The 27,977-nt window shown below is 40.9% G+C and overlaps 2 protein-coding genes across 2 annotated transcripts in view; one reads left to right on the top strand and one right to left on the bottom strand.

Annotated features, from left to right (window-relative positions):
- The window catches only part of igf1ra (insulin-like growth factor 1a receptor), an 85,008-nt gene extending 60,745 nt beyond the window's left edge, over positions 1–24,263 (top strand). Inside the window, 22 exon segments of the mRNA XM_027272616.1 lie at positions 1,923–2,223; positions 3,625–3,761; positions 4,298–4,442; positions 5,221–5,429; positions 6,272–6,398; positions 6,962–7,197; positions 7,328–7,495; positions 7,729–7,936; positions 11,091–11,377; positions 11,479–11,621; positions 12,066–12,231; positions 12,341–12,443; positions 12,678–12,748; positions 12,837–13,066; positions 13,981–14,085; positions 14,434–14,533; positions 14,536–14,589; positions 14,832–14,873; positions 14,876–14,920; positions 14,923–14,959; positions 16,807–16,944; positions 20,304–24,263. Coding sequence (XP_027128417.1) covers positions 1,923–2,223; positions 3,625–3,761; positions 4,298–4,442; positions 5,221–5,429; positions 6,272–6,398; positions 6,962–7,197; positions 7,328–7,495; positions 7,729–7,936; positions 11,091–11,377; positions 11,479–11,621; positions 12,066–12,231; positions 12,341–12,443; positions 12,678–12,748; positions 12,837–13,066; positions 13,981–14,085; positions 14,434–14,533; positions 14,536–14,589; positions 14,832–14,873; positions 14,876–14,920; positions 14,923–14,959; positions 16,807–16,944; positions 20,304–20,832 — 3,581 coding nt within the window. The 3' untranslated portion in view covers positions 20,833–24,263.
- Positions 24,264–26,455: 2,192 nt separating this feature from the next.
- Positions 26,456–27,886, bottom strand: pgpep1l (pyroglutamyl-peptidase I like). Its single transcript, XM_019273562.2, has 5 exons — positions 27,620–27,886; positions 27,487–27,539; positions 27,286–27,402; positions 26,763–26,989; positions 26,456–26,687 (listed from the first exon to the last, which is right to left on the bottom strand). The coding sequence occupies exons 1-5, from the start codon at positions 27,648–27,650 to the stop codon at positions 26,456–26,458; spliced, it is 660 nt and encodes a 219-aa protein (XP_019129107.2). The 5' UTR covers positions 27,651–27,886.
- Positions 27,887–27,977: the final 91 nt, after the last annotated feature.

Genomic DNA, 27,977 nt, shown 5'->3' with positions numbered 1-27,977 from the left:
TTATTGTGCCTAGTCTAATGTGCAATGGTTGTAAACTCCTCTTGATCTAGTTTCATTATCAGCACATATGCGTTCTCCGCCAGAAAACAACAACCAGCCATCGGCAAGTAGTTATGGACTGAAGAGCAAAACCTGACTATTCGAATGGACGTCCTCTTCTTTTCCGTTTGGAACCCGAAACTCTGCATGTCTAGATCACAAGATGGGGATAAAGACAGGCATAACGGTGAAGGGAGGAGGGGATTTTCCGGACAAGGGAAAGAGCAGCGTGAAGTGAATTTTCACATGAACTGTGGTATGTTAATCCTCATTTTTGCTGTGGGTGATAAAAAAAAAAAAAATCCTTAAAAGGGAAAAAAGCTGTTTAGTTTTTCAAATCAAATTCAGATTTTATTTCGTATAGCCCAAAGTCCCACAAAGTACATTGTGCCTGGTCAGTGAGGAAAAACTTTCTCCCCACAAAAACCCTTCTAACAGGCAGGGAAAAAAAGTGGAAGAGACCACAGAAGGAGGGATCCTCTCCCAGGATGGACAGACGTGCATGGATGGTCATCGTGGTACAGAACAAATCACACAACAACATATTGGCACAATTACCCCCCAAAAAAGGAAAAAAAAATAAAAAGAAAAAAAAAAAAAAACAGACCTTGTCGCCAGGCCTTTAACAATCATCCATACACAGGTCCACACACACACACACACACACACACACATGTATATACAGCAGGTGCTTTTTCTATAGAGTGGACTCATTTGAAACTAGGACACTCCAGCCTGCAGTGTCTCAAGATTAGTTAACAGTGGGAATCATCTGCTTTCTTCACTCTACATCTGCTTTTTCAGAAGTTCTTCTCTATAAATAGGCTACAGTAAAAATGCTTTTGAACATTAAAAACAGGCACTTTCTGTTGCCATTTTTTTATGTTACTGTTAATTCAAGTGTGAAGCTTAGGTCGAGTTGTCAGAAGAAGTTGGTGAATCTACGAACAAACACTGATAAATGACTAGCGTCTTATTACCTGACGTGACTTCATTTGTACTGTCCAAGCCAAAGCCTGGATCTGGAAAGACTTGTTCTCTAGGGTTTATAAGACAGATACATTAATGATCATTTTGTAAGCGCTGTTAGATAAATCTGACAAACTCTCAATCTGTGAAATGTCCTATTTGTCTGCCCTAAGCTACAGGGAAATGCTGTGTATTATTGATAACACATTGTTATGGGTTTTGGTTTCTCAGTGATGCTCAGTAAACAGAGGAGTTTCTATTATTCATGTTACTCAAGCTTAATTTGAAACACCCCACACAATCATTTTACTGTTGTTTTTTTTTCTCGCAGCCTGGAACGATGTACAGTAGTTCTTTCATAGAGGCTGTGGCGATAGTGCGAGTAAAAGTTTTTTTGGAGCTGCAACAGACTTTTCTTCCATTATGGAAGAGTATTAATGAAATAATATATTGTTACAGCTAAAGCTAACACAGTCCAATGCAACAGCCCTGCTGTAAATCCGGCTTTTGTGAAGGTTATACTGCAGTTATGTGTTGAAACTGTTTGAGAGGTGTTGATTCAACTTTATGGTCATTTTGGAGGATGCAATTTGTCGTGCTGTTGAACTTTATTGTGTTATTCTCACAGGTGTTTCTGTTATTTTGTCCTTTCAGTTTATATCAATGAGGGTAGACTAAATAACAGACTGCTCTGTATTATGCAGTACACTGTACCTAACAAACTGGAAAATGACTCTATACTCGTTTTTAACCTGTTTGCTTTCTAGCTTGTTACCAAACAAGCTATTCTACATTTTATACATGACATTCAAAATATAATCTGTGGTTTATAAGCATTATTTCTTTTTTTGTTCTGACCTTTATCATTCTTGAATTTGTTGTAACAAACTGGCCTCTTTCTCCATCTCCTCCAGTATGCCCAGAACACTGCAAGCTTGCCTGTACAGACGAAGGGGTGTGTTGCCACAGCCAGTGCCTTGGCAGCTGCACTGAACCCAACAACGACATGGCCTGCTCCGCCTGCGTCCATTACCAACACGAGGGTCGCTGTGTGCCAGACTGTCCCCCAGGCACTTATAAGTTTGAGGGCTGGCGTTGCATCACTATGGAACTGTGCTCTCAAGTTCACCTGCCCGGGGACACTCACTTTGTCATCCACGGGGGAGAATGTATGCTCGACTGCCCCTCTGGCTTCACACGCAACGAAACTAATCGGTAAAGATGCACCCGTCACTGCCACAGTTTAGGTCCTGATGATTTAGAAATTCAACACGGAATGTATGAAATAATACAAACACTGCAAGATTATTCTCCTTTAATGTTCTGCATTTAAAAGGGATCATGGTCTGATATTTTTTCAGTGGTGGAAGAAGTATTCTGATATATTACTACTAAAAGTAGCAATAAATAAGTATAAATACTCTGTTACAAGTAAAAGTCTTGCAGTCAAAATCTTGCTTCAATAAAAGTACAAAAGTATAAACCTCAGTTAATACTTAAAGTATCGAAAGTTAAAGTACTCATAATGCAGAATGACATTATTGTATGTCATAATGTAATAATGATATTATTGGATTATACAAATTGATGCATTAGTGTGTTTATCACTTTAATGTTGCAGCTGGTAAAAGTGAAGCTAATTTTAATGGCTTTATATACTTCTGGGTATCTTAATATATTATAATAGATCATGATTTATTAGTGAAAAGTACAATATTTGCCCCTGATGTGCAGTGAAGCAGTAGCATAAAGTGGTAGAAAATGGAGAGATGTGCAGTGAAGCAGTAGCATAAAGTGGTAGAAAATGGAGAAAAGTCTCAAGTAAAGTACAAGTACCTCAAAATTCTACTCAAGTACAGTACTTTCCAACATTGTCTCTTTCACAGAGAGGTCTTAGTATTATTTCCTGGCTCATTTTTCTGTGAATAGCAGTGTGGTTTCTCTTCAGTGTCCTCAGACACTAAAGCCACTTGTCTTCACTGTGTACTTAAGCATAAAGAATGCATTTGCATAAAGTCTCCTTTAGCTGAAAATCATCTGACCTGACCCATGACAGGTTCTTTTCTTAAAGTAGGTCTTAAAGTTGGTGTTTAAGAGCATGCTGGACAATTAATGGTTCAAGTTTAGACTTCCTGGACTGTTTAAAGAGGCGGTCAACATAACTTTTTGTTTTCATCACTCACCACTAGTTGATTTTCTAGATCAATACTCAGAGGACATAAGGCAATAAATGTCCACCTGACATTTCCATTGTTTCACATTAACCGAGAATAAGAGAACTTCTTTGTGCGCAACTTTCCTCCCTGTTGTGTCTCGACAATTCCCAAACTTTCCATTCTGACTCTGTGCTGCTGCTGTATACTTTTTGGCCATACCACTGCTGTTTTGTCTCTAAGGTCAATACAGTGAGTCACTCTCTCACGAGTTCAGATGAGAGCCCATAAAAGATTAAACCCTGCGTATGAAAGATGACCTTGTATCATGCAGTACATTTATTTGCCTGAATCCTTTGGAATGCTTGGGAGTGGACAAATTATTTCAGGGTGAGGTAGAAAAGTTCACGCAAGTTTGTGGGCTCCTTGACAGTTTTTTATTTATGTCTCTTGCCATATACAGTATGTTATGCAGTGCCTGCAACGGCCCGTGTGATAAGCCTTGCACATCCACTGTCATCGACTCTGTGGATGCTGCTCAATCCCTGAGAGACTGCACCATCATCGAAGGCAATCTGGACATCAACATTCGCCGTGGAAGTGAGTACACACTTTAGTGGACTAAACTACAACATCAGCCACAACTATGCAAATCACACACACTTGTAGTTCTCTGTTCTCAAACACAAGCCACTACAGCATATAATATTTAATCCTGCTACAATCTGTCCTACGCTATGAATCCTTTACGGACTAGAGTATACTAACTTAACCATGCTATGATGCACTTGGCTGCTCTGCAAATATTAGAATCACTCAGACAGATAAAGTAGAAGAGCCTTGTGGTCGAAGCTGCTGGGATGCAGAGTGAGCGCTACCAAATCAACATAAATCTCCTTCCTGCTCTCCAAACCAATTATCACATTATGCTATAACGCTGTTTATTTGCTTAGTTGATAAGATGGCTCACAAGCTAATCTCCACATATGATAAAGCGTATACAATGTCACTCTCATTGGGACATTTCCATTAAAAGCTAGTCTGGGTGTCACAGTAGCAGTAGAGGTCCCTGTGGAATTTTTTTTTTATTGTGGGTTTTATACACTGTGTGTTTATGTTTATCCCCCTGTCCCCAGATAACATAGTGTCTGAGCTGGAGAGCTTCATGGGATTGATCCAGACAGTGACAGGCTATGTGAAGATTCGACACTCCCACGCACTTGGCTCGCTGTCCTTCCTCAAGAGCCTGCGTTACATCAATGGGCAGGAACTCATCGACAAGTATGGCTCGTCTGCGCTGTTTGTCTGCACATTGTGCCTGTAAATGTGTACATGCTTGTGTTTGGTGACTTAGGGAATTAGAGGACGTGAGCAAACCGCAACCCAGCAGGGAGGTTGCCACCAACATATCATTCAAGTTACATTAATGTCTGAGTGACTTCTTGTTGAATGTCTGCTCTCGATGGTGGGTGTGTATATTCACGTAAATTGGTAAATCTAAATATACTGCAGATATCGGAGTATCATTTTAAAAATATTTTAGATAAGTGAGTGTGTCTCCAGAGCTGAATGGAAAGTCTCAGGTCCGTCAGCCTCGCCTTCACAGTGATATCAGCAGCAGTCTTAGATATGAGGGAGAGTTTTTTTGGTAATGGCCAAAGGGGTCATGGGAAATCCTGTCGCCCTTCTTGTTGTCGTTTCTCCCAGGGTAAAGTTTCACTCAGAGGAATGCTGTTAAGGATGGCAGACATTCCTGTTGCTGTGGAGGTGTTCTGCTTCTGTTACTGAGATTGCTGGAGCTCAGAGTGTTAGCTCTGTTTCTGTTTCAAGTCCCTTGTCTGTACAAAAACAGGCTTATTGCCAGACAGACACACAAACCTGAGCTCATGTGACGTCTACCTCTTGTTGGTGCTTAACACTGCCACCAGGTGGCAAAACTTTTTAACCACATTTCTGGCAACCTAAGCTTTCATGAGGCATGTTCATGTATAATAAAAATCTGTTTTATTGGTCTATATGCAATGGTTGTAACCTCCTCTTGATCTGATTTCATTATCAGCACATATGCGTTCTCCGCCATCAACAACCAGCATCTGCAGTATTTATGGGACTGGAATCAGCAAAACCTGACTATTCTGAATGGACGTCTCTTCTTTCGTTTGAACCCGAAACTCTGCATGTCTGAGATCCACAAGATGTGGGATAAGACAGGCATAACTGTGAAGCCGGAGGAGGGTGATTTCCGTAACAATGGCGAAAGAGCCAGCTGTGAGTATTTTCACATGAACTGTGGTATGTTAATCCTCATTTTTGCTGTGGGTGATCCTTAAAAAGGAAAAAAATCTGCAAGTTTTTTCAAATCAAATCAGATTTTATTTCTATAGCCCAAAGTCACAAAGTACATTTGCCTCGGTTCGAGTGAGGAAAAACTTTCCCACAAAAAACCCTTCTAACAGGGAAAAAAAGGTGGAAGAGCCACAGAGGAGGGATCCCTCTCCCAGGATGGACAGACGTGCAATGGATGTCACGTGTACAGAACAAATCAACACAAACATATTGCACAATTACAAAAAATTATAAAATGACAATTAATTACAATGAATGATAAAATGATTACAGTAGCAGTGGAACCTGTGGTAGAGATAGAGAGACACAGATGCACAGTGGCAGCAAATCATTAACTAATTATAAACTGTAATGGAGATATGGTATCAATAATGACAGTAGAAATATATGTAGTGGACGTCGTGCAGGACCACAGCAGCAGCCTTGATCCGCGAGAACCTGCTGGACGAGAGAGCACAGAAACTCCGGGGAAGAAGTTTAGAGAGCACAGAAACTCCGGGGAAGAAGTTTAGTTAGTAACATGCATCTACATGCATTAATGAGAGAGAGAGACAGAGGGAAGGGAAGGAGAGTCCCCCGTAGTCTAATCCTATGGCAGCATAACTAAGGGATGACCTGAGCCAGCCCTAACTATAAGCTTTATCAAAAAGGAAAGTGTTAAGTCTACTTTTCAGTTATTCATTGCATCAGGACATTAAAGAGCCGTGATATGTCATTTGTCATTGTATATATGTCTCACTGAGGGCCCTGCTCTGTGTCAACAGGTGAAAGTCATATCTTGAAGTTCAAGACCAACGTCACATCAAGCCACACAATCAAGATGACATGGGAGCGTTACCAGCCACCGGGCTACACAGACCTTATCAGCTTCGTAGTCTACTACAAGGAGTCGTGAGTACTCATTAAGTGACTGGCTCATTATCCTCCATTACACATTATAATGATGAACTATATGAACTATATAGTAAAGCAGAGTGGGTATTATTGAAGGTCTTTTTTATTTTCTTGAAAGTCAGAAATGGTGTTTCAGACACACAGGGAAAGCTGTCTGGTTTTGCGTATTTTGATTGATTCCCTCCCTTTGAGGCACTCAGATTTCAGATAATCAATAGAAGAATTCCTCTAATGGAAAGCAAACAACCAGATTTACACACAGCATCTCTTTCTGCTCATTGTTTGAAATGTCTGGGTTTGATTACCTGTCAGATTTTTGACACATAGTGAAAGAAATGGCTGGCTTGAATGTGAGTAATCAATCAAAAATTGTATGGTGTAGCAATAATATGGTAAATATACCACATTTGTAAATAATGGCCCAACATATGCAAAACCATTGGTAAAGTCTTTTAAGATGAATCCTATCTTTAAACATAACCAAGAATGTGTTTTACTTATCAGATCAAGAATGGCTTTTGATAGGAGTCGACAAATTCTTTCTTCTTTTTCTTTACCAGTCCTTTTCAGAACATCACAGAGTTTGACGGCCAGGATGGCTGTGGCTCAAACAGCTGGCACATGGTGGATGTAGATCTCCCTCAGGATGAAAACACTGACCCAAAAGTCAGCGTTCAACACCTCAAGCCCTGGACCCAATATGCTATTTTTGTCAAGGCCATTACCCTGCAGGTGGAGGACAAACACATTACTGGAGCAAAGAGTGATATAATCTACATTCGCACACGCCCATCGCGTAAGTCTGACCATCAGTCTGTGTAGTTGTTGATTTTTCTGTAAATCGTGACGTGACCTTTTCAGCAATAGTATGTAAACAGGTGTACAACATTTTAATGTAACAGCCTATGACTTTGGCTCTATTGCAGCGCCGTCTATGCCCCAAGACACCCGTGCATTTGCCAACTCCTCAACAAAGCTGGTGGTGAAGTGGTCTCCTCCAGCCTTTCCTAATGGCAATCTGACCTACTACCTGGTCCGCTGGCAGCAGCAGCCTGAGGACAGAGAGCTCTACCAACATAACTACTGCTCCAAAGGTATGCATTCCTTATGCTACAAAACTTTTGAGTCATCATCTCTGTAAGTCAAATATGCATCTTATATTGATGTACAGACATGACGTGTTACTCTTGACAAGAAAGTGAATGTCTGTTTAATGATTACTTCATAAACACAAATCCAAAAACACAACAAAAAGTATTAGAAAGAATTGTTCTTGTAATGCAGAATGCTGCCCATCCCTAAAACCTCCTGGTTTCTCCTAAAACAGAGCTGAAGATCCCGACCCGTATCTCAGCCACAGGGCTCACAGACATGGAAGACAACACCAAGCCCACCAAGTCAGACCTGTCGGGGTCAGAGAAGGCCCAATGCTGTGCATGCCAGAAGACGCCTGAGGAGAAAAACCAGGAGATAGCTGATCGCCTCTTTTTAAAAAAGTTTGAGAACTTCCTCCACAATGCCATTTTTCTGCCAAGGTATAGTAAGCCACAAACGGAGCGGACATATAATATCAGCCGTCTCACAGTGATCTCCTTAAACTGTTTACAGCTCTGTGCCTCCTTTCATTCTCCGGGGAACTGAACTTGTTTGCCGTGATGGGTCAAAATAAAGAATGAGGTGGCTGCTCTGGTGTAACAGCTCCTCTGTGGAGCTGACAGGACCCGAGCACGGGGGCGTAGGTGGACTGAACGGGGGCTGAGCCAGCCTGCTGGGCTTGGCCCTTTCTGTCGGGCGGCACAGATGAGGAGACGTGCTGAGTTGGATCCAAAGCCTTCTTAGCGCGCTTGTGGCTTTCTGTTGCCGTGGCAACGGTGGCACGGGGGATGTTAGGGACCTAGCAGGCAGCAATTTAGGCAACACAAACAAACCCAGGAGAGAGATGTGATTAGGAGTCTGAAGGGCCTAGTTTGGCTACACACTCGTAGCTGCTCAGGCTTTTGTTCCCCACAATAGGGACTGACATCTGTGTTGTGTTATCATTTAACTTGCTCGTGGCTAAGGATGTTTCACTGTTTCAAAGACTCCCGCTCTGTTCTTCTCTCACACCTCCTTTATTCTCACGCAGATGGTCACGCACAATCTGTGCATTTGCGAATTTGTCCCGTAAGACTCTATCTCAAACATCCGTCACAGTGAAACATGGAGACCTTTGGTATACTTGCTTCTCACTGAGAACACTCAGCAGGTATCTCATAAATCCATAGCTTTAAACGATGCCTCTGAGCCTCCACACCAAAGTTCATTCATTCAAACAGTGTCACGGTGCCCTTCTGGTTTCCCTCGTAATGCTCTTGTGGAATAGGATCAATATGTTTTTAGAGGAAGAATAATAAAACATAGCTTTCTATTGTAATTGAATTCATATCTGCCCCCCTCCTCCTCTCTCTGGCTGTGTTGATTTGTTATACTATAGCTGTCTAGGAAACAGGCGGGTGGCTGGTCCCGGGCCTGCAGCAAAGGGCTCAGCTTGTGTATGCACAGACTCTGCACTGTAACAGAGCCAGCATTATTACAAACCACTCCAGGGAAAGGCTGAGGAGGTTTTTTCAAAAGTTCAGGGTTTAGACCCAGGGTGAGGGGGAAGAGGGCGGGTGAAAACAGAAACAGTAAGAAGAGGAAATGTTTTCCTTTTTTTTTTTTCTGGTGCGAGACAGCTGCCAGGAAATGTACAGTGAATCCATCTGGAATTTAAATGAATGAGGGAAGAGCCACATCAGCTAGAAGGCAAACAGAAAGTAAGAAAGGCAGACTGATTTACTGGAGAAGACGAGGATGGCTGGACAAAAAGAGGATAGCTGCCAGTGTCTTTAGATATGACCGGTTATCAGCTGACTGGACCCGTATACTGTAGTCACCTGCCGTTGAAAGTCATGAGCACCTTCAAGATGAATTGACAAGGACCCTGTGGAAGATACCTCTTCTCTCTTCTTCATGATGTGCAGTATGTGTTGCAGCAGTTAGGGCTAAGTGCTAATAATGTGCCCTGCTCGCCACAAACTGAATGTGTAGTCACGGCTTTCCTCTCTGAATTCCAATGTGTAGAAGGTAGATCTTTTTTTAGCGAGCGAGGTCAGGACACTAACTGTAGTAACTCATTAGTTATAAGGTCATGCTTCAGTCAGCTGAGAGCCCCTCTCACACTGTGCCCCGCTTAACCCTTGTATTGCACATACAGAAATTAGATCCCTCAAGTCTTATTTCATCTGGCCTCTCAGTGGGGTCTATCGCCTTCGTTCTATTGCTTTTAACCCTGGATAGCTCAAAATGTACTAGTCTCACACATCTCTGTCTTTAAACTTTACTCGCCTGTCAGTTTATATATATTTTTGATGTACTGTCAGTCGTAACAGTAGCAGTTTTTTAATGCCGGACTTTGGATTGTACCGCACCGATTCAAACTGTCAGAGAGGAATGTTGACATGTCAGTGTGACTGGTCTTTCCCACGGATCTGTCTGTGTCTGTACACCTCTGCTGTAGGTGTTTGTCTGCTCAGACACAACAGATGCTTGACTGTAACTTGGTCTCTCAGTTTACCATTTTATTCCTCCCAGTAGGACTGGAGCACTAAGTCGATCAACAGAAGAATAACGTGGAGCTATTTTGAAAATATCATTTTGAGAAATCTCAGGTTCCAAGTTCTTAATTGTGAGGATATCCTGAAAATCTTTGGGCTTTCACCTGTTGGTAATTGTTAGGCTTTGGGAAATTGTGATGAATGTTTTATAGACTAATTAATCGATTAATGGAGTATGAAATCGTAAGTTTTAGTTCGTAAGTCCTAATTCACAGTTTGAAGTAAGTTTGTAGTAAAAACATAGCCACCTGTTCATGCTCCCTGCATTACATTTCCCAGCCACCTGTAGACATTTATCACTTTGCAAGAGCTCTTCAAAGGCTCAGTATACTACACATCACCTGTTGTTGTCACCACCTGTCCTACAGCTTTCATTTTCCAACTCAGTCAGGCTCAGGACTCTTTTCTGACTCAGCCGACTGTCCTGTGGGTTTCACAGGTATCAGTGAAGGCAAGGTGCCCTGTGGCGTCTGTTGTGCCTCTGCTGCTGCTACAGTCACAGCTGTCACTGCCTGCTTGCCCTCATTAATGATGATGTCCAGTTCAGCCCAGCTCCAGGCTCCACAGCTTATCAACTGCGCTACGAGACCACGTGTCCATTCACACCGATGCCATCAGTGTGGCTGTTAAAAATCGGTCATTATGATTGGTCCATTAAGTTGGTGTCGCAAAGCTGTATTTTCTCTCTCGGTTATATTTCAGCTTTTTTCATTCTTGATGTGTTGGACAGAAAGTTTTGCTGTTTTTGTTCTTACTGTGGAAAAATCTCTCTGTGTGTCATTTTCTCACTGCCTGTCTGTCTGTCACTGTGATCTGTCTGACCTCATCCTTCCAAACAGCTCCACAGGGAGTAGTTTGTAGCATCTGGACACATGGCGCGCACACACATACTCAAACATTCAGTACACAGACTCATTCCACCCAGTCCAGCGAGATGTAAAATGCTATTTGGAGTTATAAATCTACAATAATTTGTTGCAATAGGATTTCCAGAAAGTTTTTTAACGTCATAAAAACAAGTTTCTTACAACTTTCTTGTCCTTCTGTATTTCAGACCTCCTGATCGTCGACGCAGAGATATTTTTGGCATGGCTAACAACACACTGTTTTATGAGGGTGCTGGTAAGGGGAACACCACCTTTAGCTCTGGGGATAACAGCACAGATGGCATTCCTCCTATCAAGGAGTACCCTTTCTCAGAGGACAAGAGCACAGCAGAATTTTTAGAGATCCCCAACCTGCGGCCCTTCACTGTCTACCGTATTGACCTCCATGCCTGCAATGAGGAGGTTGGGCGCTGCAGTGCTGGATCCTTTGTCTATTCCAGGACCAAACCTGCAGGTTAGTAATGGAACTGCATACAATGTGGTCCAATATACACCACCTTCTTTTACAGCTCTTTGTAGACATAGTTGTGTAATAATGGTGTGTGTGTTTTCCAGCCAGAGCAGATGACATCCCTGGGAAGGTGATCTATGAGAGGAGTGACAAGGTTGAGGGTTGCATAGTGCTGCACTGGCCAGAGCCCATCATGCCCAACGGACTCATCCTGATGTATGACATTGAGTTCCGATTGGGAACTGAGGTGAGCCAGACTGGGTACAATTAAAGAACCCCTCAAACACGTGTTACTCAAAATACTGATGTATTTGTTGTTCCCACAAAAACTGTTTAATCATGTAACTTTTGGAAGAAAAAAAAAAACACAAGACAAAATATGTCACTAAAAAGTCCATTCTCAGTGTATGTTCAAAGGTTGTTCCTCCTCACACATGTTTAAGTTATGCTGTGATGTCACAAATCCTCCTTGCACGTACACTTGTGTGAAAACAGTCATCTGGTGTCAAACATAGCACATCTGTCATTCTGAACAGGTCAAACATCCAAGTTAAATAACAATAAGTAAAACAGTTTTTCAAGGGGACTTTAAAACACATCGATCTGATCGTCTGTGTAATTTATTTTCCCGTTTTGCACTGCTTACCTGACCACGTCCGTTGACTCTGACTGTTTTTGTGTTTCCTTTCAGCCTGAGAAACAAGAGTGTGTGTCACGACAGCACTACCGTGAGCACAAAGGAGCTCGGCTCACCAACCTGGGCTCAGGGAATTACTCCGCTCGTGTGCGTGCCATTTCTCTAGCAGGGAACGGCTCCTGGACGGACAGTGTGTCCTTCTATGTGCCTCCACCCAAACGTAATGCGACACAAAAAATACTGTATATTCTTGGCTAATTTGAATAATAAGATAAGTAACGACACCTTGAGCTCGTGCTGATCACTTTTATTTCTCTGTTCTGTGACAGGAGATGATGGTGTTACGTTCTACCTGGTCATCATAATTCCCATCATAGTGACACTTTTCATTGCCAGCTTAACCACGATCGTCTTTTTTGTGAACAAAAAGAGGCAAGTATCTTTATGAACATGCTTTCCACATTGGCAGACAAGAGTCTCTTTATAATGTTCCACCTCGCTATGCTCATGAAACTTAATGACCAGTGTAATGTTAATTAGAGTTAATAGGTGTTGTTTTCATTAACATTCCCCTGTGGTAAAGAGTAGACTTCCTATGGAGAATTCCACATCCCGTCCACAATCAGAGCTGCCTGCTGACTAACACAGCTATCTTTGTGTTAACAGGAATAGCGACAGATTAGGGAATGGAGTCCTTTACGCGTCTGTCAACCCAGAGTACTTCAGTGCTGCTGAAAGTAAGAATATTGATCATCGTCCCAAATTTTCAGTTATATTTCAATGTGTGTACTTGTTGTTTACCTGCTGTCTGTCATGTTGTGCCAGTGTATGTCCCGGATGAATGGGAGGTCGCCAGGGAGAAGATCACCATGCACAGGGAGCTGGGCCAGGGCTCCTTCGGCATGGTGTATGAAGGCATAGCCAAGGGAGTGGTCAAGGATGAACCTGAGACGCGAGTGGCCATCAAGACAGTCAATGAGTCCGCCAGCATGAGGGAGCGCATTGAGTTTTTGAACGAAGCCTCTGTCATGAAGGAGTTCAACTGTCACCATGTGGTAAGAAGGACACGTCTTAAAACAGTGTCATCAGGCAATCAAGTGAAAAAGCCTGAGATAAATGCAGATAAAGCATCACAATATGGCCGAAAATAAACCAACAATTTGTTATATTGAATTCAGTTACAGGACTGAAAAAGAGAAAGGTGTCAGCAGGTCACAAGCGCTGTGGTTGCTTTTTACTCAGGCAGCTACAGCCTGAGGCAGGGTTCAGCCTTCTGGAGATTGTGTACATTCTCTCATCAGCACGATCGCAGCCTCATTAACTACATTTAATGGATGTGCTAAAGATTTTCCCTTTGGACAGCTGCCGTTACAACCTTTTTATCAAAGCCTGGCTGCTAAAAAAAAAAGCTAAACACTCAATTAGTGAATTCAGTCTGAATATTGTTTTACAATCCTCAAAGCAAGTTAAATAGAAACTAAATATAAGATGTAAACTATGAACAGGCTTGTAACTGAGAATATTTAAGAGGGAATATAGTAGATGTACCCACTAGCTGTATATTTTATACTACATAGCTACTAATCTTTGTATTGTAGTTTGTTGTTTTTTGTGTAATATATAAGAAATCGATATACACTTTATACAAAGAGGAAATCATTGATCAAATTGTGACTTCAGACAGCCACTTCACAGAGAAAAAGTAAGATATATCCTGTAGCCTTTTCACCCCCATCTGTTGTTAGTTTGATATGTTTTCCAACTGTGTGCATATCCTACATTTCCTTTGTTCTTTGCATTGTTGGAGATCTTTTAAAATCTTTTTTATTGATCATTGATGTGAGTTTGTTTTGTCACTTTTCTTGTACGAACACACTCAAAACCTGCTTAGATTTACTGTGTAGTTTGGATTTGGGACACATCTTTTGACTCATCCCGCCTGACCTGTTCTGCATTGTGATTGGTGTAGGTGCGGCTGCTGGGCGTGGTCTCTCAGGGACAGCCAACCTTGGTGATTATGGAGCTGATGACCCGTGGAGATCTCAAGAGCCACCTGCGTTCTCTGCGCAAAGAAGTAAGCAGCTTTTCCTCACACACACACACACACGCACACACGCACACACACACACACACACACACACACACGCCTCAGCTCTATAACAGATGCTGTCTCTCTCTTACAGAAATAGGTGATGGTGTGAATAGTCATACCACATTCCTGCTATGTGCACTCACACGAACACATCCTGTTCCCCTTCTTCTGTCTTTCTCCCACACCCACATTTCCACACAGAGCCACCCCTCTCTTTGTAGGCTAAACTGTTAACCAGCGTTTGTAGAAAGCATAAAAAGATGACATGAACAGTGTTTTTCGTGTTCTTTACCCTCTCAACTCATCCATCCCCTCTTACTCTGTCCACAGAACTCCACCAGCCAGGTCCTGCCCCCACTCAAAAAAGTGATCCAGTGGCAGGGGAATCGCTGATGGCATGTCTACCTAAATGCCAACAAATTTGTCCACAGAGTCTGGCTGCCAGGAACTGCATGGTAGCTGAGGACTTCACTTTGAAGATTGGAGGTAAGTCAAGTTAATATGATGCCATCAGCCTTCCCTGGTTGCTCACTGCTGAACCCACTCTGCCGCCTCGAAAAAATAAGTGTTGGATTGCAGCTGAGTGCCTGAGGCACTGAAGTCTTAATGTAAATGGACAGAGGGAGGAGGAGGTGAGGGAACGGATGAGCTCTCAGGAGCTTCCCTCCCACACAGAATGAGTGATATTTAGTGGCTTCCCCAACCTCTGTTTTCATTTTTCTCCTCAGATTTTGGCATGACCAGAGATATTTATGAGACTGATTACTACCGTAAGGAGGGAAGGGCTTGTTGCCTGTTCGCTGGATGTCTCCAGAGTCTCTAAAGATGGCGTGTTCACTACAATGTCTGATGTCTGGTATGAAACACATCACTCTGTTACATACACTCACAATCCTGCATTATACAGCACTGTAAACCTTCCCTAATCCAAAAGGCTTCAAAGTATTCCAGAAATGTCTACATATTGTCTTTGTGCGTGCGGATCGCTATAACAGTTCATGCTGTGGAGCCAAAACTATAAAGCACACAGATCACTTCTCGGCGCGCATTCTCAACAACATTCTTCACTTAACAGTGTGACATGCATTTCCTGCCTCCATCCTCTCGTCTGTATGCTGCGACAGTTAATGCTTTGAAAACCATCAAACATATTTTGGTTTCCAGCTGCCTTCTGGAAATTCCTTCTCTGTGAAAGAAGAGTATAGAACAAGATAGATCATTTTACTGACACCTCTTTTATGCCAGCTTGCGGTAAATCTCAGCCTACAGTCCGGCTGCATTTTATTTTATTTTCTGGAGCGATATTGTTGTAGAGAATACAAGGTAACAAGCAAGTTTTTGTTTCCCAACTCAAAATGTCCCACGGGTCAGTCTGTAACAGTGGGCTTAAACTGCTCCAGATTTCCCAAATGATAGGTTGCAGTGCCAGCACAAACCCACCTCCACATTTGCGCACTACATCTTCGTCTTTGATGTTGTACATATGAACTTACTGTAGACGAACCCATTCTGGGATCCTTTTATTTTGTTGATCAAGAAAAGCTGTCTGAATGTGGCTTTGTCTGTCAGCACAAGCCGTTTGGGCCAGTTATTCGTGTTAAACTCCGAGTTTATGTCGTGGTGAAAATGTGACTAGCAGAGTGAACAAATATGTGGTCTTTGTTAGAATTTTCCTCATGAATAGTTTCATGTATCTCAGTGCGGTAACTTGAGGTTAAACTGAGGTTATGTTTACTAGACTGAGGCTTATCCTGCAGTAATGAAGTCATGTGAGTCACTGACTAGTCACGGATACACAGCTTACATTATTCTTATGTGTAGGCTGCCAGTTTTGGTTTCACTTGATGTAACAGGGTCAGGACTATGTTACACTGACTTACATTTTAGCTAATAGGTCACTTTAGTACTCAGAGATATGGGAATTTAAAGTTGCTTTATTTAAGTGGCATTCATCAGTTGTTTTGGCTACTTGGGGCAGAATCCACAACAGGCTTAACATTACACATGCGTTTTAATAATATTTCAGTAACACATGTTTAGTATGTATTTAATAAAAAAAAACATCTTAAAACTGAATTAATAGATTATATGGCACGCTTTAGGCGCAGCAGAGCAAGCTGTAAGAAAACTGACATTCGCCCCATTCACAGATACACTTTGACCTAATGTAAAATTATAATTAGTGGAGCTTTAAAGGACTATAAAAGACTGCATTAGTGTCCTTGTAAAGCAGCTGCTGTGTGGCATATACAGCTAATAAAAGCAGACATTGCATTCACTTTAATGGATCACAGAAGTCAAGCAAGTGCACTGATTTTTAGTGGGAGACACTAGCTGCCTGTAAGGTGGCAAAAACACAATTCAAAAGTTAGAAATATTGTGGGAACATGATAAATTCTGCACACAGACAAACACTTTTTGGATGTTTAGGGAATGAATAATCAATTCAATCTATTTTACATGGTAACAACTGAAATTCCTTAATAAAGTGAGAACATGGTTGTTTGGTGTCCTTACAAAAGTAGATTTATTCAGAAGTAATAAAACAAAGTGCAGTGGTTTGGTGGTCTTAACCACAGCAGCATTAAATGTTTTCCACTGTCAGTGGAAATGTAAGCAGCACTGAATTGGCATCAAATGAGAGGGAAAAATGTAAATATATTTTCTAAAATTGTTTCTTTTTTCTTTCTTTTTTTACCACAGGTCATTTGGTGTTGTGCTGTGGGAGATTGCAACCTTAGCAGAACAGCCTTACCAGGGCATGTCCAATGAACAAGTGCTGCGCTTTGTCATGGAGGGAGGACTCTTGGACAAACCTGACAACTCCTGACCATGCTGTAAGTCCTCTTCAGAGAAAAAAACAAAATGACACACAAAACTGTGTCATATCGCTGATTTTAGACGTCCAGTTTATGTTCAAACACCCTTGAAGGATGTATTGTTTTATCCTCAACTGCCACGCCTTGCACTGCCTTCTGTCCCAAGCAATATTTTGCCTTAAGTTGTGGTTCTAAGTGTGAAGGATATCATGTGGTGTGTGTGCCAAGATGAGACCGACATTAACGTCACGGGTTAAATGTGGCCCGCTGTGACTGGTCGCGGTAGTCAGCTGCCGCATGAAGCCTCCTCAACCGTCACGTCTCGGCCCATAGAAGGGATGCCATGACCCGTGTGTGAAAGATGCCCCTCATTCCAGCTGCTGGGAACAGGCATGAGGAGGGCAATGGTATCTGTCAGTCAGTACAGAGAGACGGAGAGATGAATTAATTAATATTATATAATTCATTAATGAATCACCTTGGCTGTTAAAGGAAGAAAACACAGCATGCAGCTCTGCATATATGCACCCCCCCCCCCCCCCCTCTCTGACCTCAATAAGAAGGCATTCTGCTCTCTTCCCCTCCCTCTCTCTCCATGGCTGACCTCACCTTAGAAAGAGTACGAGTAGAAAAAAAAAAAAAAACCGGGCAGAGTGTTGTGCAGACACAGACTTCTGGTTTCTATGGCAGCCTGACTGTTTTGTCCTGATTACAGGAGTATGTGGATTGTGTTACAGAGGTGGTGGTGGTGGTGGTGGTATGGGGTGGGGGTTAGTCTCCTGGTCCGTAAGCAACACACAAGGAAGTCAGTCTGCTGCCGCTGGTTGCCTCTGCTCCAGTGACTTAATGGAGATTTCCAGAAGACTGCTGAAGTGTAGTGGAGCTAGATGTCCATACAAAGACCGAATAGAAAGATACAAGAGGAGAAAGTGGGCAGGATAACAGACAGATAGATGAGTCATTATCTGGCAAGCTTTGAATGTCTCCTCCTTGTTCTGTCGTTCCCATGGTCAGGTGGCTGTGGGTCACTGATTGGATTTCCCATGTTTCTGTCTAGAGTTTCCTATAGACAAAAGTGCATTCACTCTCTCTCTTTCAGGGGTTGGACAAAAATGTAACGCAGACTCCACGATCTTATTAGACATCATGATTTATTGTGGAGTGTGCAGTATCACTTTACAGTTATGAGACATGAAGATTTCATCTTCATCTCAGGTTTTGCAAGAGATTCCTGTTGGGGGTTTTTAAATATTTACCCTAGATGTTTGCAGACTGCTCTGCACTGACTCCTGGCATGAACGTGTGTCTGTTAATCTTATCTTATCTGAGTGTCTGAAGGTCCATTTCTTAGTCTGGTGAAATTTTGGCTGCACCTACTGGCACAGAAAGCCTGATAGACTCCAAATTTCATTTTGAAACCCCAGATATTTGCTTGTAACATTCAATTTTTGGTGTGACACAAAAGTTCAGGAATAGGTTTTCTTGGCCAAGTATGTCGACACATACAAGGGATTTGACAGCAGTTGACATAAGCTCTCATTATACTTTAAGACAAGGGGATCGATTTTCAGGAGGATACAGATACAAATGCAGAGCTAACTTAACATGTCAAGCTAAAAAGAACATCATCTTTATCATAGAAACATATTTAGTTTGTTAAAATTGAACAAAAAAAACAACAACAAAGGAAAAAGATATAGTTAATAGTAAAATATGGCAAAACATAAGTTATTGTTTGACCTTGACAAGCTCTTTTCATTAAAAACAAGGCATGTTGCTGATGTCATTCATGACAGGTCATATATAAGTCAATTAAGCGTAATGGCATAGCATGTGTCTGTGTGTATCATGCCTGGCAGGATGCTGACAAGAAGGCAGGATTTACTGCAGTGTTTGTTTTCTAAATTTGCATCAACAAGCCTCGTGCACAGCAACAGATGGTGGGGAAAGAGTTTTGAGCAGGCAGGACTAAGCAGACAGGTTACCCTGGAGCGTAGGCCCAGCTCCAAGGTTTACATGGGAGGTCTTCGCTGCCTGGGTTTGGACATCTGAACATCAACTTTAAGACACTTGCTGCACTGCCGAAAAACAAGCCAGAGCCGCCACCCCCCTGCTGCTTCAGAGTACGAAGCGAGCCACATGCTCAGTAAAGCTCTACCCATAATTCCTCTGTGCAGAGAGGAGCTGGCACCCAGCTGCAGAGGCAGTTGTAGACTGCAAAGAGACCGCTTGGAGAGAGGGAGAGAAAGAAAACAGAAAAAGAGAGAGAGAGAGGGAGAGGGAGAACAGTAAGAGTGGAGGAGAGATGACTGAGGTGTTTATGTCAGCGGGCCTTAGAGAGTATTCTTAGCTTGTTTGTGTATAATTGAAGTTGTGGTGTGTGGTGCAGCACCACACAAAACTGTAATAATTCTCCCTTTTTATGATGTTGTTTTGACATTCCCAAAGCTCGGCTGCTGGCCTGGCACAGTAACCTTACATATGATTTACTGTGCTACTGAGTACATGCTACAGTACTGATTTTTGTTGTAACGTAATAAAACGTCCACATTTGAAATATCTTCTTTGAACTGGTGTTAAAAATGTTTTTGAGTTAACTTGTAATTAAAAGCCTTGAAGCTACCATGTCAGTGAATTATAGTTAACGCAGCACTTCACCGGACATTATCAAATGAAACAGTTCCCAGAGTAGACTACCTGTCAACAATAAACCTGTGTGAAATAAATCAGTAAGTCCAAGTGATTTCAAAAATCCTGTTTTAGTGTATGAGCTGTTGCCATCAGACTAAAAGCCATACACATCATGTACAAACCCACTAGCACAGGAATATTAAATATAACATAAAAGCTGAGCCTTTTTTTTTTTATGGATGTAGCACTTCATGTTTTTATTACATCTTGTGTCTCGGTTCACTTCTCTGAAAAGCACAGAATGAATTTCCAAAAACACAACAGCAAAATGTATTTAACAGTAGTAATCCCCTGTAGCAGTAGCACTTTAGTGCCAGAGACTGAAATAGGCTTAATCTTCAGTATCTCCTGCCACCTGCTGGTGGAAAACAAGAAGTCTTCCAACTATAAAGTTATATAGATTGTTTTTTTCCCCAACTCTGTTGTAACATTCCTATAGGCATACTTCTATAAACTGAATGGGTTGTTGGCTGATGTAATTATTTCTTCCTGTCCATACTTGCTGTGAAGTATTTCACCGCTGGCACAATTAAGCTCTGAAATGGGAGACAATACACAGTTCCCACAGTTTCAGCCAAAGTCAGTCAAATTTAGTTAGTCTTTCACATGTATAGTATTTGTAATACAAAATTCCTTAAGTTTGTACAAGCACTACTAACACTTTTATCTTTATCTGTGCGTCACTTGCAGGTTTGAGCTGATGAGGATGTGCTGGCAGTATAACCCCAAGATGCGTCCGTCCTTCCTAGAGATCATCAGCAGCATCAAAGACGAACTGGATCCCCCCTTCAGGGAAATGAGCTTTTTCTACAGTGAGGAGAACAAACCGCCGGACACCGAGGAGCTGGACATGGAGGTAGAAAACATGGAGAACATTCCACTGGACCCTGCATCCACCAGGCAGCCCTCTGCTGCTGCCGCCGCCCCTTTGACAGGGTGTACAGGAGGCACACCGCCTCCTTCTACTCAGCAGTTATCCCCCATGCAAGGCCCAAGTACTCCATTACTAGGACCTGTGTCTCCTTCCTCCCCGGGCCCGGTTGCCTCAGCCTTGGCGTCTCCAGGCCAAGCCTTGGACAAGCACTCAGGACATGTTTCGGCCAACGGGCCTGTGGTGGTGCTACGGCCCAACTTTGACGAGATGCAACCCTATGCACACATGAATGGGGGCAGAAAGAACGAACGGGCGCTACCACTGCCCCAGTCATCGGCCTGCTGATATCAGACCACCCCCTCCTCCTCCTCCTCTTACACAGGGTAACACAAACCTCTCCGCCATCTCTTAAGGAGAGATGGACGAGGTAAGAAATGACTTTCGTCTACTGAGTGCCAGTAGATGGTCTCCCCACTCCTTTAAGGTCAAACATAAACTCTAAAAACTGAGAAATAGCACAGAAACCTGCTAAAGCATTTGGAGTTTAGTGGCTGAGACTCGACACTGGGGAACTCCTTCCTGTGCAGCCTGTATTTCAGTCTTTGTTGCATAAGTCCTTCAAGAAGGAAAACAATACAGGCATGTGTCCTGACTTACAGATTTAGACATGAACTTAAAAGAAAATAATTTTTTAGCATATCTGCCAGCAATCCAACAGAAGAGCACTTTTTTCCTGATGATTTCGGAGAGGATGTTGTGGATATCTGAGTGTGTATTTATACAAACACGTGGTTCTCTCTATAATATGATATGGCTCCATTTCTAAATGACTTTCCATCAAAATGACTGTTTGCTTGAGCAGACCGGCTCATGTCATGTGAGGATGCCTCATTTAGAAAGTTTGGACTAAGATCATTGTTTCATTTTCCTGTTTATATATCTATGGGTATAAATCCCAACAGAGGCGGGTCAAAATGGAAGAGGAGGGCCTAATGTGTATCTGCCAAACGATCGCCAAATCAAGATTTATTTCAATTTCATACAGGTCTCCCTTCTTGTTTAAGGCTGTGATTCAGAGTTGAGATACGTCTGTCTGGGAAATAATGCCAAAATTGGTTTGGTGGTTCTCAGACTTTATGCTTATCTTTAGTGCTGACTGCTCCTGGAGCAGCTCTCTGTCTGTGTGTGTGTGAGATGGGCTCACACCTGCAGTCAAAGTTTTCCCAGATTATGCAGCGTCTGCACTGGGGGGGGGATAAATCTATCTACAAGCCTTGTTATACTTAAACTTTCTAAGAAGTGATTTGCATATAAAGAGGCCAGTATATGAACTTCTTTTAAATCAACTCACACATATCATTATGATATTCAGATGATTATTTGTACAGACAGCTGTATACTTAAATAATTGATAATACAAATTGACAGTTATTAAGCAGTATGTAGTCAAGTAAACACTCTGCTAATACATTTAAATGACAAGTTTACCAAGTTAAAATCCATTTGTGGCTTGTTGGTACACCCAAAAGATAACTGGTGCCATGCAACAAGAAAATAATTATGTTCAAATGTCATTATATTTTAATGAATTTGAAACAATTAGCCAATTGATAGAAAATCTGCCACTCATTTAGTCATTTTTTAAACAAAAACGCCCAAATTATATTGGTATGGGCTACTTACATGTGAGGATTTACTACTTTTTGGTGGTTTTGGCAAGAAATTTGAAGACATCATCTTGGGCATTTGTCTCTATTTTCTAACATTTCATATAATAAATCATAAATTAATAGAGAAAATAACTGCCAGGTTGGTTTACAATGTAAAGAATCTTCCTGTGTTTTCATATAATGGCCTTTGAGAAGCCAGCATGCTGATGGGTTTACCAAAACTTTCACCAAAGTCCATTCAGATCTAAGCGTAACTAAAGCTCTCTGAGGGAAGCACACATGTGACTTGAGTCAGCCAACTCTGAATCACGGCCTCAGTCTGTCTTTGTTTTATAGTTTAAAAAAAAAAGAATCTAAACATAAGCATTGTAAGTCTCACACTGCAAATCACTGAACTACAAAATCAAGGGATATGACTCTGCCTCCACTTTCATTTATTCAAACCTTATCTGACATTTTGTAAGTGTGCATTTCATGTGGGAGGTAAACGTTGTTTGCCGATACTGCTGTTCAAATAAAATGGCACCAAACAAACAAACAAACAAACAAGTCGAAGACCTGAGACAGAAAACAAGAAGGTGTTGGATCGGATTTTAGTAGCCTAGAGACAACTTTTAAATCACAGCAGGTCTCTTTTGGAATAGTTATTAGTTTCTCTACATTTCAAACACATATAAAGGTCTTACAGTTGTATTTTAGACTGCAGGATCGTTTTTATACACATCATTGGTTTTTGTCACTTTTTTAAAAAAAACCTTTTTACGGTTCAAAATGTTTGCCTCTATGTCTGTACAGAACAAAAGCTGCTATTTTATTCTTTTTCTCTTTTGGATGTTATATATAAAGAAATCCTTCAGGTTTGGTATTTTATGGTCTCCACTACAGTCCGTTTCTTATATCTTTAAACTCTGTTTAAAAAAGAAAAAAGAAAAAAAAAGAATACAACAAAAAATAAGACGATTTAGATAAAAACATTTTTTCTGTTACCCCAAAAGGTTTTCTGTAACACTATATTTTGCTCATTGCCTTTTATTTTTATGAAATCTTTCCTCCTGTATTTGTTTTGTGGATGCTATTTTATATTATTAATATTATTATTCTTATTACTATTCTATTATTTATTTGGAATGGACACCTTAGCTCGATGTGTGAGTGTGTACTTTCTGCACCCTTTTTGTACTTGTTGTCTAGCACTGCGCCTAGCATTGCCCTCTAGGTGCGACTCAATCTCAGGTCAAAGTAAAGGCTTTGCTTTCTCCATACATTCTCATGATCGTCCTCTAACTCTCTCAGCTTGTTTCTCCCTTCCTCCTCCCCATCATGTCTTGTTAAGTCCAGTAGTGCTCTCTCTTCTTCCTACTGGCCCTTGTCTGACCTCTATAACATACTGTACCTGCCCCCTCCCCCAGTGCCTCCTTTTGAAGTCAGGATCAGTTACAGTACACAAGATATATACTTTATACCAGATCTGGTATTTTAACCCATCCATTTCCTGCCTCTTCTTGACTCAATAGGGCTAATTAGGTTGTCTTGTTTGCCTTAATTACGCCAACCATCTCTCGACCAATCTGATTATTTTTTACTTTTTTTTTTATATATAACTTAAATACACTCTCAAGCGCAATACAACACCACTTCTGCTAATGTTACTTCTTCATTCAACTGAGGACAGATCTTATTTTTTTGTCTTCATAATCACTTCTTCTGAAAAACCAAATAAAGGATGGGTTAAAGTCCAGGGAAGGGAACACATTTCAATGTCATGAATGGAAAAGGTCTTAAAATGGAGACTGAACAGTGAAAGTGTTTTGAAGGATTTCTCCTCATCTTTTGGAAATGTTGCCTGGTGATTTTATTTTTTCCTTTCTTTTGAAGTTTTTTTTTTTCTGTAGGAGTGTTATTTATTATTATTTTTTTTAATTTTCCTTTTGTGATATCAGTTTAAATCACTGTATAAATGCCCCATGATTCAGTATAAAGTTGGATTTTTTTGTATGTATTTTCTTTGGTGTCATGACTGGGGGACTTAAAAACTTCTTTTTTTCCTTCAAGTATATATCTACCTCACTCTTTTTAAAATATATGTATGCGTATGGAAAACAAGTACATCTCACTCTTTCTCATAAGTTTGTATAGAAACCTCATCATCTGGATAAAACCCACAGGGATCTAGATAAACCTCACAAAGCGGACTAGGACTAGAGATGGAATATCTGTGTGGAGGTTTAAACGTTGTAAGTTCAGCCCACCGATTTTCTGGACCAGTGGTTTATGAAAAGTTTATACCTCTGAGAATACAAAGGAAAGGATGTTTCGTTCTCTGCAGAATCACTTTAAACTCTTGTTGGATATTTATTACACAATTATGTCAACCTATTCTTTATTCGACTGGATAGATTTACAGTGTTTTAAAGGTTTAGAGCAGGTGCAGTATATGATAAGACAAGAGGCTGGGGCACAACTTTAACATCAGACATTCCATCTCCACTGACTCCCAACATATTGTCTCAACCACAAATCCTCAAAAGACAGAAACCCTAATTTTCTCATCTAAAATGCATTTATATAGAAGTCTAGAGCGTTATCATAGGGAATATATAAAAAAGGGAAAATGTTTTATTCACCTCCAAGATAAAAATATATTTACTGTTTACCTGAAAGGTTACGGTACAACCATACATTTCATAACTTTAGTTTATTCCAAACATAAACGGACAAATGTCATTCACACACTCACAAAATACATGGATCAGTACTGTGAATGTACCAAGGACATTTCTTCACTTTATACGCAAAAAAACTTTTATAGAGAGCAGCAACTCCACCGCCTATATGTTTCTACTGTCAGTCAATGTTGGATCATATTTCATCATTTTTATTTCCCACGTAAACTCTTTGTTTATGTCAACGCCATCATTTCCTGTCCAAGTCTGTATCTTTAGCGATAGCTGATTTCCATTATCATCAAGGTAAATCTCTTAATGACCATTTTCAGGCTTTTTTGATCATTTGAAAGTAAACTCCACATGCCTTTTCTGGCCTTTAGTTCTGCTACTTAACACTAATGCTGCTGCTTCACCTCAGTGGATCTTATATAGTCATCAAAGATGTTGAGTATGACCGTGGCGAAGGAGCTTTTACGTCTCAAAGCTTCTCATAAAAACCTTTTGCAGAGTGCTGTCTCAGTGCAAGGGCTCCGAGGCTGGAGGCATAAAATAATCTGAACAATTTGTGCTGAAATTTATACCCAAAAGCAATAAAGAAGAAAAGAAAATGAGTATTGAATATTATGAATAGGCCACTGGGTAACTCCTAATGTGAAATCTGGGTGCTCAATCTAGGTTCTTCTGAAGCCTTTTATCTGTGCATGCATTTAAGAGGACAACAATCAATGAGTGAACAATCTTTTGGTTGAAAAACAGTCTGATTGCTGCTGAATATCACATTGGTACAGAAATCACCACTGACAAGCAAGCAGCTTGTGTAGTTATTTAACATATCTGTGCATTTATTTTGTTTCCGTCTGGATGTATGTAAACATTAATGATATATTTCAGTTCTGGGAGTAGTAGACATTACATTGACCTGTTGTGAGGTGAATTACTGTTGAATTACTAGTTACCATTAGATCACAAAACCTGTCATAACTACGACATTTAAATAAACATGTGGACATATATAGGACAGGGATGTCGCGTAGATTACGGGTAGTCATGGTAAAGAGTAAACGACATGATTAGAAACAGATGATAGGCCTAAGTTTACAGCTTCACACTAGTTGCTTTTATTTTGCATTACCAGATTTTCAGCGTAAATATACAGTAACAAAAAAAACAAAACAAAAAAACATTCAACATCTTTAGCATTTTAATTCAGAATGTTCTTCATGCAAACCTCAGGTTTATGGAAGATGCGTCTGCGCATTCAAACTGCAATAATAAGTTTGAGGTTTATCATCATCATGCCTCTGTTTTTATGATTTGCATTCCTATACCTTCTGAGGGGGTCTTGGTCTACTACTATGATTTTATTATTATAATACTTTTACAAAATCTCTGTGTTCGTTACCTGATTGGGCAAAGAAATAATCAAAAAAAAAAGAAAGAAAGAAAAAAAAACTTCACTCGACTTTTTTCAAGCTCTGTATCTGAGGCCTCAAAGTTTTTTCACACCTATAGCTGAGATGGTGTATTTTTGACATGCCATCTCCAAATGTGTATCTGAGAATTTCTTGTATTTTCTTTTTTTTTTCTGAAATTTTGAATAAATAAATGAATGAGAACTACTGACTGTTTGTTCTACTTCATTCCCACTGAGGCCACGCAGGTGTGAAATGTCATTCTTAGAAGATCCACCTTTAGCCTATCTGAAGGGTCCTCCAGCTGGTCGAGCATGATCTGAATGAGGCTCTGGAGCAGAGGTACCAGTCTGTCAGCTGAGGCCAGGCTGCCAGATGAGGGCACATGGATGAGGGCTGCTCTCCTCTGACCATGATACAGCGAGCAGTAATATGCAAAATCACACAGGTACCTGAGGAGGAAGATCAAGAACGTTATCTCACGTTCCTTGAGTGTGTGTCAGCACAGTGCAGGAACAGCTGTCTACCTGCCAGCGTCTCTTGAATATATGACATCCATCCCAGTTTTCTTGAACTGTTTGGACACATCCCTCATGTTAATGACCGAGTCCAGTTTCTCTGGTCCTCCTTCCAGACAGCAGTGACTCGCAGGACAGAAGCCGCACACATCTTTATCTCTGTATCCACTGTTCTTCGCGGTTTGTTCCAGGATGACAACACTGGAGCCTCTGGCTACGCCCAGATGCACAGCAAGCTGAAAAGAAAAACCTTAAATATTCACCTCTTACCTCCACACTAGTACTAACAAGTGGTGGATATTTATGGTTTGATTCCTGTGTTTTTGGACAGTATTTAGTGAAATTAGTTATTATTATTATTATTGCTTTAGTTTGGATTCATTGTTTTACTCCTGGTCGTGTGGATTAGTTATAGAAGCACTTTGAATAAAATTTTGAAAATCCAAATAATTAATTAGTTATCTACTTTATTTTTTCTATCACCTGACAATTTCTTGAGTAAGAGAGATTTACTCATAGCTTGATATTTTACCTTTGGGTGAAGAGTTTTCCAAATCTCAGAAATGATTTGCTGAGTCTTTACATAACTCACTGGTACCTCCTTGATGTAAACATCAGTGCCCTCCCCCAAACCGACCAACTTCAACCCCTTAAAGGAATAAAATATCAGACATTTTAGTCATATTACAATATTAGGAGGCAGTGGGGCACAGTTTTCTTTTTCAAACATTACCTGGGCTGCTTTCCAGCTGGGGTTCACTATGAACTGTCTGAACGGTCCAAAGCCTTAAAAACGAAATAAAACTTCAAAATAAAAGCCGGTTTGACAAGGTGGTGTATTCATGATCAAACACTTGTTACTTTACCTGTAATCACAACAGATTCGCCTCCGTCCATGACGAACTTTACACACCAACTAAGGGAGGATAGTTTGTTACGCACTTCATTATTTTAAACTCCCGTGAATCACCTTTTTGTCCGCTTGGTGTCGCGGTTCACCGACAAATACACGACGTGAGGCTTGCGTGGAAGTGATGCATTCAGGTGCCTCCGGTAAGTTCTCATTTTGGTGTCTGACATCATGTAAAACACATGAAATAAGCCCTGGGAGCCTGAACACTCCTTTTTTTAAAATTTAGTTTTAATTTAGTAGAAGTAATCAGATTTATTATTTCTCTTCTTCTTTGCTCATTACTCTGGAGTAATTTGAAACTGTAAATTCAT

The sequence above is a fragment of the Larimichthys crocea genome, chromosome XXI (genome assembly GCF_000972845.2).
Source record: "Larimichthys crocea isolate SSNF chromosome XXI, L_crocea_2.0, whole genome shotgun sequence".
NCBI classification, from domain to species: Eukaryota; Metazoa; Chordata; class Actinopteri; family Sciaenidae; genus Larimichthys; species Larimichthys crocea.
This window is presented reverse-complemented; position numbering and strand designations above follow the sequence as displayed.